Here is a 14,887-nt window from a genome sequence, read left to right on the forward strand (position 1 = left end):
TGAATTGAAAAAAAAAAAAAAACAACCACAAAATACAAATGCAAGCCAAAGATCAGGCTTCGCACAGATGGATTAACTGAACTCAGTGGCACTCTACTAAGAACTAAGGTATTAGGTAGGATTGAAAGACAGGAATAAAAATTGAATACATACTTAGTACCTAAGTCCTGCTATGCTTCTGGTATTCACTGAATTCACAGAGATATAGTAAAATATTAAATAATGTGTGCTTACCTTGATATCCATGACGTTGAATAATTTGAAGTCATGGGGTGGAAAAGCATTAGGTATCATTAACTCTAAGTTTATATTTGGAGCCATGCTTGGTCCTGCATTGATAACCTTGTGGGGAGGAATGTTTTGTTTAAAGCTCTGATTCAAGGTAGCTATTCAAGTAACAAATATATGTATACGAATACATGAACTTCACAGAACTGGGTAGATCCTACATTGTTACGCTGTCATGAAAATGAAACTGGATTCTCCTAGGAGCTTTAATGTTTATAAAGATTGCTTAATTCATTCTACAGGATTACAGAATACTTTGCTTCCCTGAATCCAATGAGTAAGTGGTGCGTATTTGTGATGACTCCCCCGAGGTTATACATATTGCCGTCCAGGAGAAAGCAAGAGATTTATGTCTGTCTCCTGATTTTTAATCCATTGGAGACAAATCTTGATACCTACAGATTCTCTTGTAAGTAGCTTCTAGTTTCATTTGCATAAGATAATTTTTTTAAAATTGTTTCTTAATAGCAGAAATGGAAAGTCAGAACTGTTCTACCACTTTCAATCTTGCGTCCCTTAATTATTTTCTTGTTTGATCATTCAGTGGAATATTGCCCAGGCGACAAAAAAAAAAAAAAAAAAAGTGTTTTAAGAGGGATTAACAACCATTTTCCATCACCTAATGCTTAAAAATTGCTTTTTGCCCTTGTACTTTTAAAAAACTTATTGACCACGCAAGTTGGTTTTAATATACATTGAAAATCTAAACGTTACTCTTCAAACCAAGGATAATAGAGTAACAAAGAAAAGCACTTACGTGGAAAGTGAAGTTGATGTTCTCCTCCATACATGTAGCTGATGCTTCATTCTCATTTGTTCCATAAACAAATGAAGCTGGTGTTACAAATCTACAACAGTTTAGAAGTTAATGGATTTGATATATACCATTAGCATAACTTTTTTCTCTGAGATGTCTTATAAGGTGATGCCAAAAAAAGAATAACTCAAGCTTTTAGTTAGGTAAAGCCAGAAACACTAAGTAGAAATCTACCATTTTACTATTTCTCCTTAAGGCAGATCAATCAGAAAAGGTCACAAAAGCTCACCAAAAACTATTTCCTGTGAATGTGCCACAACAAACCTAGAACATGGTCCCTGTAAACCAAGAAGTCTGAAGCATACACAATATCACAATCTAGTTTCACACTGAAAAAGGCATCAACAGAACAGAATGAACAATGGTGTGAGAAATGATGGCTCTTCTCTTCAGCATCCACCTGAAGCACCTTTTATTTCCTTAACAGTAGGCTTTCAGTTCTGTTATCTTCATCTGCATCTTAAGTTTTCAAAAATTGATTGCATTTTCAGGAACTCCAGACAATTTGTTCCAGAGGATTAAGAAAAAAAGGCATAAGGAGAAAGTTGCTATAAAAGTCTGATATATCTTTATGTTTTCTCCCTGAGACATTTAATTGGATAGTCAAGTAAAATACAGCTGCAAAACTCACTGTGTTAGAATTAGTAACTGATGCCATCTGTTACTGGAATAATTGATAGAATATCTATTTTTGTTCTTAGATTAGCATTCATTTATCACATTCAGTGTATAAAACCCCATTTGTGCAGGTTTTCAAGATTCTTTCATGACTTTGTGTGCATGATTATGTCCTTCAGTAGGGTTTCTCACACAAGTGAGAAACCACACATTTTAAGGTCTCAGAATTCCACTGCTTCATTCACAATGTATTTCATTTTTTTTGGTAGAAACTGAAGTAAACTTCCTGCCCAATTCTTCAGTTTTCAAAGGAGCTTTGTTTAAAGAAAATGGAATAGTAGCACTATGCTTCTTATTAAAGAAATAACTCTATCAAAAATATTCTAGTTCTTAATTAACTGGCATTTCTTAAGAGACAAGCTCAAAGCACCATAGATATTGATCTCATCTCATAGCAGTGGAACAGAAGCTTAGAAGGGTATGAGGCAGACTCCAGGGTAGCTGTACCATCTCAGTCCCAGGATTTTTCAGCTACCTCACACTTCTGCTTAAAAGCTTTGGGAACTGAGAACAGATATAAGACAACAGTCTTATAGGTATCAGGGATAGCAAGAGCTGACTTACCCATGAGTATTTAGATCAATCTCATACTTCAGAGGTACAGCTACAGTTACCATGTTATCCAGTAACATGTTCTCATCTTCATTTTTGCTATAAAAACCATGAGTGAAAAATTAGTGTAGAATGCGTTATCACATGCTATACATTATTTCTACAAACAAATACTAATAATCTTTCAGCTTCTTAAGAGCTCCAACTTTCTATTGTTAACAACACATCAGACACTAAAAAAGAAAAGATTTATAACAGGCATAAACCTGCTTATTACTTAAACAGCTGTTTTTGTGATTTTTTTTTTTGTAACTTCTATTTTTCTAAAGATTTAGCAGTAGATGTGCTTTCTCGCAGTTGTGCTTAGTAAGTCTTTTCAGTTTTCTCAATTCTGTTTTGAGAAGCTAGGAATAATCTTAAGTGAGCAATTTTTATTAGACTTTACCAGCTAACATTAATGATGATGTTGAGGTCGTCGTCTGCTCTGGTGAAAGAGCTTGCATCCAAAGGGAAACTGAAATCCAGCTGAAGAACAAAAAAAAAAAAACCAAAAACATCAAAATCCTTTTTTAAATACCAGTGTATCTTAACACAGTTTTAATCAAAATATTTTATTAGGCTCACCTAGAATTTCTTGACTTTTTACTAAAAAAAAAAATAAAAAATAATTAAGGCCTAAGTAAATACTTTTTTTTGCATCTTCCACTCCTTCTGGTCTAAAAAATTTGTTCATAGCCTTAGTCAATTTATTTGTCTAGGAAGCCAATCACCATTAAGTGACACATAATGAAAATAATGTTGTCCCTTAATGAATTTATTCAGAGAATATTCAAGCAGATATCAATGTTACAAGAAAGAGTAGTTTGGAGCGAGTGAAAGATTTTGCAAAACATTTTTTTTCCTGAATATCCTGTTAACATATTTAAAGTGTTTTTGAAGCAGAAACTTTAGGCATAGCTTACCTTTGAGTTTTGATCTACATACAAATAACCAACACTGCACTCAAGTTTCACTGCATGAATATCTTTGTCTAATACTTCACAGTGTATCTGTTTTTCTTCCTAGAATTAAGGAAAATTACTAATGATTAAAATAAAACTGTTACTTTTAGACACTTCAAATTGCATGCACAGACTAAAATTGTTTTCTAATGATAAAATATACAGAATAATAATACTATTCAAATATACAGAATAATCGTACTATTCATGACTACTTTCACATATCCTTACATTGATTAATGAATCACATTACTTAAGTTTTGTTTGTCATCAGAGAAACTGAGGTGTTTAAGTGTTTCTACACAGAGCACTGTGGGATCAGTTGTTTTAAGAGGCCAGAAAAAGAAAACAATTAAAAAAATAAAAATCTGTGATTTATTCATAAGATTGAAAAAGATCCAATTTAAGAGTTTTCTGTGATCACTGGAAATGTGATCAGACTAAAAGTTGCAATAACACAAAGAAATCTATTTAGAAACCAATCTCTTCTTGTTATTGTTGCCACATCTTGTCGAAATGATTTCAAAGCAATCTACACTGATTAAGTCACACCTATTCTGTGGTTTAGAAAGGTTGAAATCTAAGAACTTCAGATGTAGTTTTGTCAGCTTTCTGAATGTGTGTGCAAGGGGTTAATTTTCAGTATCTGAAGAAACTCAACAATTCATCACCATATTTGGAAAACGTCTGGCTGAGAAATAAGAATATCAAAAGATTACTGTTTGGCAGATTTTCTTGACCTTACCAAGTCCGGAACTCGGATGAAATAAAGGCCTTTAGGGAATTGAATGTGGAGGACAGTTTCATATGCATCATCTCCAGCATTGTGCAGAGAAACGTTCAACAACAAAGTCTTCGTACTTCCAACAACAAGGTACATTTTCTTATCATGAGGCCTATAAAATAATCATAATACCAGTGAAAAATAATTGTATATAAAGCTTATATGCAAAAACGTTTTTTCTCCTGCTCCTTTAGTTAATCTCATCTGATTCTAAAAAATGCTGAGCTGGAAATCATTAAAGTGTTCTTTCAGTACTCTTATTTGAAGGTACAAAAACAGTTAGATGATGGTCAACTCATTACTGTGCCTTTGAAAGCCTGAGGCTATTAATGTGAAAGGTGTTAGCTTGGCTTTTACAGTATAGGGCCTTTTCTTAAAGAAGAGAATAGCAACGTGCTGCAACTGCACTATTTTTAAATGCTATTTCAAAATCTGCTCAATATGACACAGGTCACAAGGAAGGTAGGTGAACATGCCTATCTTATGATCTATATGATGTCCTATAATCACATTATAAGTACAGACACCCTGTGAGGGTCTAAAAGTAAACTTCAGCTTGACATTAAAGTTTAATTAAGACTTGTAGAAGCGTTGCCTAGAAATAGACATTTATCAGATATTCTGGCTTGAAACCAACGCATTAGTCACTGAACACCTTTGGGAAAGAAGCTGGCACTTAGACAAGCAACAGAAGGTAAAAGCACGGCATAAGCAGATAGGTTCCAAGACAAAAGCGAATTAAAGAGAAACACAATGTTAACATTTCAGTAGCTTGATTAAATTTAGGTTAAATTTTAGAATTATTTTACTCGTTATATGCTTACCATTCAGTCCTCTTATATGCATTAAAGCCAAGCTCATTAACAACACACTGTCACAAAGATGCCTCCCAGCTTAACACAGAACTACACAAAAGCACCAGGTGCACATCTGGGACAACAACAAAGCTGAACCAGAGCTTTTCCCTGGTAATCATATTTCATTCTTCATTAAAAAATGCATGATGTGGACTCGAAATTTATAGAGCAGGCCAAAATCTGAGCATTTTAAACAATACATGATAGTGTATACATGAAGACTCATAATTAGGCAAGTAAGTAAAGCATTACATCAATGCCCCTATTTGATTTCATTCTTTTAAGACTAAAAGTGTTTGCTCTGCTGTTCAAGGATAATGAATGCGTTCTGTCTAGACAAAATAAATTAATGCTTCACAGCTAACTAGTTTTTAATCGAGATACCAGGGGCACAATGCAATTTAAGGTGATACTTCACACTTTATCAAGATATTTAGCCTATTTATTTACACTGAAAAGCTGCTACTGGTAACTAATGCTAAGCAGGTACATTGTAATCTGTTTTCCTTTCTTAGATCTTTGAAGCTCTTAGAAAATTGCACTGGTAGTATCACAAATAAATGCTGCACAATCTTTCCTTCTGAAAAGTTTATGATCAGTTAAACAACAAAAAAAATCTGAAAGCTTAAGAAAATGAAAGGGCTTTAAACTTGTGCTATAGGCTACATGTCAGAATAGGAAAAAATACAGTAATCTTATTCTGAAATCTATGAAGATGAAAGAGCTTGTGCTCAGGATCACCCATGTGTGATTAATCAGCATTATGTGTTACCTGTCATTGTTATGTGTCATTTGAGGATGTTCTGTGAGAGAAACCTTGTATCTTGATTAAAGCACAATTAACTTTAAAAGTGATAAACTACACAAGAGAATCCAACTCTCACACAAAATACCTAACAACCTGAGATTCACAACAGGTACTGTTTTTTCATTTTTGCATAAAATCAGCTCACTTTATTACATCAAAGTGTAATACTGAATAAAGAAAAAGGTTGTGAAGATAAATTTTAACTTAAAATCTAACCATGAATATCTATGTTGAATGCAAATGAGGGTACACAGTTTCAAACTTTCTAAAGATGACAGTGAATATATATCTCAAAGAATGGCTTGGTGTTACAGAGATTCTTCAAGATAATAATAATTTTATTTAAATACCTTGAAAGTGCATTAATGATATTGCATAATTACAGGATTTAAACATGATATCTAACTTAGAAGAATGAGAAAAACTGAAACATTAAAGAAGATCCCAAAGAAAACCAGGCTGTAAATAATAATAATAATAAAAAAAAATCAACAATCAAAATTATTTTTTGAAACTGTAAGCTAATTCATAAACAGAAAAAGAGGCTAAACCTTGCAGAATACTCAACCATCTCAACAGTATAAAACTGAAGATGGTGATATTCTTAGGTAAAGGAAGAGAAGGAATTGCTTCATTATAATTGAAAGGCCTTAGTAGAAAACTGAAGAATCATCCTTGTACAGTGCAAGTACAGCATCTTCGTAAAAGCTGCAGAAGTAACTGAGATTGTCAATTCATCTGTGACATTGTGCTCTTTTTCTTAGCATGCTTATGTATGAAGCATGAAATACAAGTGTACCTCTTGTCAGACTGATCTTACTTTATGAGCTGTAAAGTCTTGTAATTATGCAAGAATAGTTCTTCAATTAGGTAAATTTCTGTTACATTTCCTGGGAGATTTATGATTTTAATATTCTTCAACTAAACTCAGTTTTCTTTCCTATATTTTTTTTTAGGGAGTTCATAGTCTACTTTTGCAAATTCATTTTATTTACATTCAAGAGAACAAAGAACAATTTAGATAAAATCTAATCTATACTTACTTTGGAAAAGCAACTTTTCCAGAAACTCTCAAGTCAGCAGAGCAATTTTCTTGGGAGCAAATTCTTGCAAAAACAAACTATAAAAGACCAAAAACAAAACCAAAGAAACAGGATAAAAAGGTATTTAAAAAGGAACGTTATCACCTTGTTACCAAGTATATAGAATTGGCTAATGGCCCTTGGTCCTAGAATAGGTTATGATTTGCTATTTTACAAACATATTCTGTGCACCAACAGCTACAGAGAGGCATTCACATTCACGCTTAATCTCTCACCATTAAACCAGTGTTTCCTATTCAGCTGATTTTAAAAGTAGTACATTAAAAGGGCAAAGCATTTTAGAGGATCCAGAACTGAGGTCTCTGAAGTCTCTTCCATGATACAACAGTAAATCTTGCAAGAGAAGCTCTACTACACAAACTTTACTTATCAAACTGCAGGTCTGATGAGACTAGAGATACTGAGAGTTGCTTGTCGTCTGTGCCTTGATTATCAGTATGCCACAGAGCACATTTATATCATTTGTCACTAGGTTCAGCAACTTCCTGTCTCTAATTCTGTGATTCCTAAAACAAAGCGTGTCACAAAATGTTGAAGCTTCTTTTAACTGAAGATTAAAATGTGAATGTTACTTACTGCATTTGAAAGAAGACATCACACACTAACCTTGCTTTTTATAATATCTTTTTCTTTCCTCCTTTGAAGAACAGGTTGGAGTGGAGAAAATTCTTCAGTATCTCTTTTCTGTAGAATATGTTGCCCCAGATGATAACTTGCTTCAACATGTACAGGAGTCAAGATATCCCTTACATCTTTCTATGAAAATTGGAAACCTAATAAGTTAATCATATAGACATGTATGCATATGTTTTAGAAATTATGAGGAGCCTTAGAACCAAGTAAAACAGGATCACTTATTGTTTTTTACACGTAAAATACTTTCCTATGCCATATGTTTTAAATATTTTTCCAGATGTCTTCATCAATGAAAGAGTTAATCAAAAATGCAGAAAACCATAATACATTCATTGATAGCATCAGGCATTTCAGAAGACGTTCTTTTATTAGAAGTCCAATTGAATAGCGATCTACTTTACATCCATCAACAATACTGCCTTATTCTACTGAATTACAAAAGCAGGTAAAAGTAGGCTAAAAAGAAAAAAAAGTTGAATAGTGGGATAATGTCAAACAAACCAACGGATATTTCCATATTAAATCAAAAGTTCTTCTCCAGTACCACTACATCTGTTCACAGGGACATTTTATTTTTCTGCCTTTGCATTTCCTATTCCATATTAAGGAGATTAAACTCCTCAATAAAGTACACTGTTTTCATATGAAACCTTGACTGTGCAAGAATGTTGGAGATCAGAGCTCAGAGGGTCTACTTGTGAGATCTGAACAGCCTGAAGCACTGAGAACTAACAAGAGCAAACCTGACTAAATTATTCCCTAAGAATAAGAGATAGACACTGATTGTCTTTCCACATGTCCACCACTTTAATTCTTAGCTGCAAGCTTGCTTTCACCAAATCACATGAAATCTAATTCATAATTTTCCACAGGGTCTTCTCTGCATCTGCTTTATATTATTTTCAGTATACTAATTGGCTATTAATTACTCTCTACTTAAAATACATAAAATGCACATGGTGTCTTGTAACAACTGTGCTTGACAGACATTTACACTTAATTTTAGGAGCATCACACAAGTTTTCATACAGAAACCTCAGTGGGTGGATGGCGATGCTTTAATGCTATTAATTAAAAACTGGAAAAAAATTAAGCTGTATGGAGGAAAAGGTGTTAATGATAGATTATGGGAGCTGATAAGACAAATCATATCTTTCTTCCTACACAAATACATGCTGATGCTGGTACAGCAATCTGTACAAGGTCAGCTGTCAGTCAGTCCTCTCTCAGACTATACAACTCTTCTAAGAAAGTGGGCGATTTGCCATTGCTCCTTTAAGAAACATTCATTTAGGTGCTACTACCAGTTGAGATGCATCTAGGCAATTTTCCAGGAGGTTACACAAGCTTTCCATTCTACTCAACGCTTTATCATGAAGAATTAGAGTCTAATGATGTCATAAACAAAACAGGAGTAAAAGAGAGTCAAAAATACATGTAGGGTTTTCATAGCTGTAGAAGATTACGTCAATTTCCCAGCCTCTGTGCAGGATCAACTGCATCAGTCATCCTAACAGATGTTTGTTCTAAAAGGTCATGTAATTGCTACCTCAAGGATTTTAAAGAAAAGGCCAGGCGAGCTAGGTCATTATTTTATTACCCTTTTTTCTCCTTACATCTAAATATACCCTGTCCTTAATATTTCTATAAAGAATTATTTTCCTTTTTAGGTAATGCCTTACAGGAGATCATTTTTAATTTTTCCCTGTGTTTAGTAAACTGTGATTCCTTTTTATCCAGTAGATTTTATTGTTTGATTGTATCTTACGACTTCAAATGCTTCTTGATTGCTCTCCAAATTTTTGCTGGAGAGGGCTAGCTTCTAAGACGTTTGATAAATTGAATTACTGTATTTTTTTCTTGTTCAGGAAATGGCCTTAAAAATGTTGTCTTTGTCTGAACTGCAGCTCTTACTTTTAAGATGGGTCCTTTATTCATCATTCAGAGGGATATACCAAGCATGAGTACTGCATTTCATTTCTCTAAGTGACTTAGAGGCTACTATTGGTGTCAGAGTCTTACTGACTATATTTGTACTAACTCATTTCTAAGTCAGAACTTCCTGCCAAATGCCCACTACTATGGCAGCACTGCTGTTTTTGTGGCTACTCCTCTCAAGCAATTCTACCAGTAGTTTCCTTCCACAGCAAAGTTGTCTCTACGACTTTATAGACAGAGAATGGAAACCACGTTCATGACATTAATCCAGTCCAAGATAGACTCTGAGATTCCCAGGAGAACACGGAATTGTACAGGATTCACTTTTGTGAGCAGAGGAGTCGGGAGATAAAGACCAGTCTGTAGGCACAATGCATGTTTTTCACATCATTCAGCTCTGAAGTTATTCGTGAAATTCCCACGAGTGCTCTTCCTACTCCCATGGAAAATGTATGTCACACCATACCCACTTAGTTGCTACAAACTGGCCTAAATCCATCATCCACAAAAGGGTGAAAAAAAAAGTTGAAAAATGCTCATGTCCTACTTTGTTAATGTGATGATTATTATTATGCACATTTCTCTGACAGATGAGATAGCAGGCCCCCTGGCCTGCCTATAGAAAGCTGAATAACCAACAGAACTAAAAGGTATCAATTGTGGAAGTTATGAACACAAATATTTTACTTCAGAAATTATGTGATGCCACTGCAAACAAAACAAATTATTTTTCAGCAGGTGTGTTTTTCAATAGAAAACAATGAATTTACAGAGCAATACATAGTGAAAATTACATTACCCTCATAAATGCTGGATGACCTTTGCAGACATTTTTTTTTCTGTAAATCTTTATACTTCCAGAGGTTGTGTCAGATGTTCCATTGGCAGAAAAATAAAATCTTGCTTGTGTATCCACTTTTCTCTTCACATCAACACTCAGATTATAAAACATTTCTGCAAAATAAAAAATAAGGAACATAAAAGTTATAAAAACCTTAATATAATAAATTCATTATTTCCATGAATTTATGGTAAAATCATATTTTTTACTCACTCCCTTAAAAACGTTCTGTGATATCCTTCATAAAATGCTCCACGTATACATTCTAAGTTGGTAAGTCTTACATTCAAATGTAAATTCAAATTAGTTACCAGTTATCACTACGTTCTTAGGTTACACTGTAGATGCAGTAGGCAACTTGGAGTTCCACCTTCACCCTCACCATGATGCCTTCTCACCTTTTTGACATCATTACCTAGCTCAAGTTGTCCTAGTAAGGATGTGCCATTACTCAAAATTTACAAAAGTAATGGTTGGACATTGCAGGAGCTGAAAGAGGTATCCGTTTTTTATAGTTTCTCATTTAATCCTGAACTCAGATCAGTGAACACCATTACTCATTAAATACCAATAGCATTATTTTGCAAATGTGTCTATTTCAAATGAATACATAAATGGGAAATAGCTTACCAATATAGCCAGGTACCTCTCGTCCTGTGTAGGTAAAGCATATCTCTAGATTCATACAGATGGCAGGCTGGTTATTTTCCATGCAGTTCAAATTAGTTCGATTTATTGACTTCAGGTGTTTTAAGGAAGCTTCAACAATTATCACTGGTTTTGTTCTAAGAATACAGAAGAGTCGGTATTCACAAAATGCTTCAGAAATAATTTACACTATCTCTGCAGAATCTAATGGAATCTCTAACAGTTATTTTTCTGTTTTAGTATTATCATTTTTAAGTTATCTGCATTTTAAAGTACGTAAGTAACTGTATGCAAAGTCTTTGCTGCCTTAAGAAATTTTGGAAGAGGTTTTCTTTCTCATCAAAGAGTTCATTTAAGTGGTTCAGGTGTATCCATTCTGGAGCCAAATGACTGAAGTTGAGGACACCAAGAAAAACATCATGAGGTTACAATCTGCTGGTAATTTTGTTTTTTAAATTGCATTTTACAAAGTACAGTTACACTGCATGGTCTTTAATAGCACTAAAATGTAGTAGCCTCACCTCAGCACCACAGCAGAATCAGACAGAAATGCACCAACTGCTATATCTGTATGAAAAAAATTGATAACAAGCTTAAATTGTCAACGGGAATTACTTCTCAGGTACAAGTGTTATGTAGCATACTCATCTTTTGGCAAAATTTAAAAATGACTTGTCCTTTATTTGTTAGAAGGTATGCATACGGCATGCTTCTCTATACAGAAGATGATTGCTCAAATATTTGTCACGTGGCCATTTGCTGGACTTGAAGATATTTGCAATGGGATGATCTGATTTCTATTCCAAGTTTAAGCAGCTGACACAGAAATACAATTCAGCTAAACAGCAGTCATGTGCCTTCTTTTAAACCCAAAACTGTGATTTTGCTATGCTATGCATACACATATACAAAACAATTCAATTATATTACTACATATGAACCATGTCTAAAATTATAGACAGAATTTGGTAGAGCTAGAAAAAATATAATTTATTCCAATTTAACGGATAACTACTAATGTAATAAGGAAAAACATACAGCTGCTTACATAAGCAGAGCCTACAAGACTTCATGGGAACTTTATGCTTTAACATAATTAAGACCTGACGTAATGTCTATCTGTACAGTGGCATAGCATTATAACAATATACATAAAGCAAAGAGTTTTTACACAAAATTAGCACTTCTGTGTCCGTAACAGTCCTAATCCAAAGCCATGAGTCCTGAGTCAGGTTAATATATGCCATGCACACAGACTTAGTGTTGCTGAGCTCACTGACTCCTAGCAAGATCCAGACTATGTGAAGACCAGAGAGATTTTTAAGATAGCACACTAGACTGGCCAACAGATGTGCTTCCAGTACCCAAACTAACTCAGTGTGACATCAGCTAATGAAATTATTACAGTAAAAAGTAAAAATTATATTTTTCTTGGGTACTATGATCTTGCTATTATATTTTTCTTTTACATCTTCAATAACAGTTAGATGACCATAAAAAATGCGTGTCTTCAGCTTAACTTCTTCCCAAAATGCTAGGTCATGTCATCTTAATAACAGATTTTCTTCTGTTAAGAGTAACAAGTAGCAGTGAAGTTGTTCCCTATGAACTTGTACTCTTTTAAAATGAAAAATAATCACAACTGTTTAAATCACCTTGATAACCATTGTTATCTGCATCAATACCGCTTGCTATTGACTGTCCAAACATGCTTAAAGAAGTACTGACTTGCTGTCCTTGTATTCTCTAAGGAGGAAAAAGAAGAGAAAATTATTTCTGGAAAGTAACTTTTGTGTTACAATATCCAATGCAAGTAGATAGCAAAACCACCCTGCTGCTGAAAGCAGTCATGCATCTACCTGTGGAAGTGTACCTCAAAAAGCAATATTCTTCCACTGCTGTAAATGTTATATCCACAAACCTGAGGCCTCTAAAACATTTTTATCTTTTTTTGTAAAGATTATATTATAAATATAAATCACAGTCTATAAATCACAGACTATAAATCACAGTCTGTGTAAAAATTTCTGGAGCCTTTTAAAGTACTGAATGTTAAATTAAGAGAAAAACCTCTTGAATCTAAACTTAAGGTTTTTTTTCATGGATTGATTTTTCATTGAAAAATCATACCTGTGAAAATAATGGAGTTATTCCATCTTCCCTGCCATTGTATATATAAATAGCTCCTTTTAGATCATCTTCTTGTGGAGCCCCAATTGCTACATCTGTGGAAAAAAACAATTGTAACAATAAACAGTTGATTAAGAAGCATGATCAAAATGCATTTAACAAAATCCAAACCACAACGCATGCCATATCAGAGCACATTTATTTGACTGAATTCAAAAGCAAGTGCTAAGGATAAAGGGAATTAGAAACAATGCAGACAAGCTCAGTAACATGACTCTGCCTGAACTACTGCCTTTCTGGAAAATAAAGGCTAATGAGCCATTAATTTTGCGCAATGCAAAGTCTGTTCTTATCAATTCTGAATTTGACCCTGAAGAGGTTATTGTGGAGAGAAGCTAAAATGTGGTCTTGAAAAAACAACTGTCTGTGTTCTTGAAACTATTATGATTTTCCTGCACTCTGCTATTCCCAAGTGGACTAAACGACTGAAGCACAAGTAGTTGTCTTACTACATTAACTAAAATGAACAATGTATTTTATTGTGATATGTCTTTAACAGCTGATAAAGAGGAATGAATGGGCATTTAACATGGAAATAAAGGCAGTCCGTTGTCTGTACAAAGGAGTATATTTTAAACATACTTGATTTAATCCCTAAATGGTTTGTCAACATAAAAATACACAAACAAAGGAACCAACCCTTAACAGTCCCTACCAAAACATCAACAAAAAGCTCCAGGGTTCAAACAGCCAGAGGACATTCAACAAAAAGCAGGGGGGAATTAATTACAGCATCTTAAAATTCACCCATGCAAAATCAATAATGGTGAAATTTCATTCATAGAGAAATAGAACTATCTGTAAATCAGAAATAATACATGGATCACCAAACCAAAATCACAAGAAAAGCAAAAATCTGATGCCTGGGTTTAGCTGAACAGCTCTCTGATTGAATCCACATTGACTGAATCCATACTTGGCTGACTAAAACACACAAAATACGTCTCTCCACTTGTGAGATGAAAATAGGACAGCCAAGTTGTGTTGTCTAATTAAAGCGAAACATATGTTCTTGCAGGGGGGGTCAGATTCTACACCAACGTGCATGCCATTATCTTCACAGGGCTGATACAAAAAGCTTACATCACTGAAGATGTTGGCTCTGCTGTGCTTTTCTGTTACTTACTATAGATAAATGGTTTCTAGCACCCAATTCCTCTTTATATTTTGCTTCCAGCTGTTTTTCTTACAAGAAAATTTATTTTCCTATTGTCACTCTCAATATTGTCTCCACTTACTCTTTCCAATGTTTAGCTTCCTTCAAAAGCTAATCTACTTGCTTCAAGTCCCCCTGCAGTTTTATGATGCCCATTTTACGTTATATTCAGTGTCATATATCTGCTTTGTTATACTGCTACTAAATTGATTTTACTTCTCTGTTTCCCAGCCCTATGCTTGACTATTGTTTTGCTTTGCAGTTTGCAAATATTCTAGGGCAAAACTTGAAACTTCTGCGTAAATTTCTGAAGATCACGCAAAACAGAAGAACTGGAATCTAGCAAGAGTCATAGGAACAGTAGCTAAAGGAAGAAAAGGACTGCTTTAGGGGGAAAGAAGGCTAGGTAAGAAGCAAATTACTGTTTCAAGTCTTGCAGGTTACAGAAGAGGACCAAGAGCAGAGGACAAAGGGAAAAATCTTCTCAACTTTTCATAATGCTCCCATTGCCTGTCCCATAAGGTGACAGGCCACTGCTCAATGAGAATTAAAACCAAAGTGGTTTTTAGTTTTGTTTTTTTTCGGGTTTT

General features: G+C 34.2%; 1 protein-coding gene across 1 annotated transcript in view; it reads right to left on the bottom strand.

The window, feature by feature from the left end:
- The window catches only part of ITGA4 (integrin subunit alpha 4), a 23,466-nt gene that overhangs the window by 6,258 nt on the left and 2,321 nt on the right, over positions 1 to 14,887 (bottom strand). Inside the window, exons 3-15 of the mRNA XM_031554183.1 lie at positions 13,082 to 13,176; positions 12,607 to 12,697; positions 11,473 to 11,518; positions 10,934 to 11,088; positions 10,262 to 10,416; positions 7,495 to 7,644; positions 6,829 to 6,905; positions 4,082 to 4,232; positions 3,298 to 3,396; positions 2,781 to 2,860; positions 2,348 to 2,434; positions 1,046 to 1,136; positions 235 to 342 (exon numbers count right to left, since the gene is read on the bottom strand). Coding sequence (XP_031410043.1) covers positions 235 to 342; positions 1,046 to 1,136; positions 2,348 to 2,434; positions 2,781 to 2,860; positions 3,298 to 3,396; positions 4,082 to 4,232; positions 6,829 to 6,905; positions 7,495 to 7,644; positions 10,262 to 10,416; positions 10,934 to 11,088; positions 11,473 to 11,518; positions 12,607 to 12,697; positions 13,082 to 13,176 — 1,385 coding nt within the window. The remainder of the gene's footprint in view (positions 1 to 234; positions 343 to 1,045; positions 1,137 to 2,347; positions 2,435 to 2,780; positions 2,861 to 3,297; positions 3,397 to 4,081; positions 4,233 to 6,828; positions 6,906 to 7,494; positions 7,645 to 10,261; positions 10,417 to 10,933; positions 11,089 to 11,472; positions 11,519 to 12,606; positions 12,698 to 13,081; positions 13,177 to 14,887) is intronic.

Source organism: Meleagris gallopavo, chromosome 7, assembly GCF_000146605.3.
Source record: "Meleagris gallopavo isolate NT-WF06-2002-E0010 breed Aviagen turkey brand Nicholas breeding stock chromosome 7, Turkey_5.1, whole genome shotgun sequence".
Lineage (NCBI taxonomy): Eukaryota > Metazoa > Chordata > Aves > Galliformes > Phasianidae > Meleagris > Meleagris gallopavo.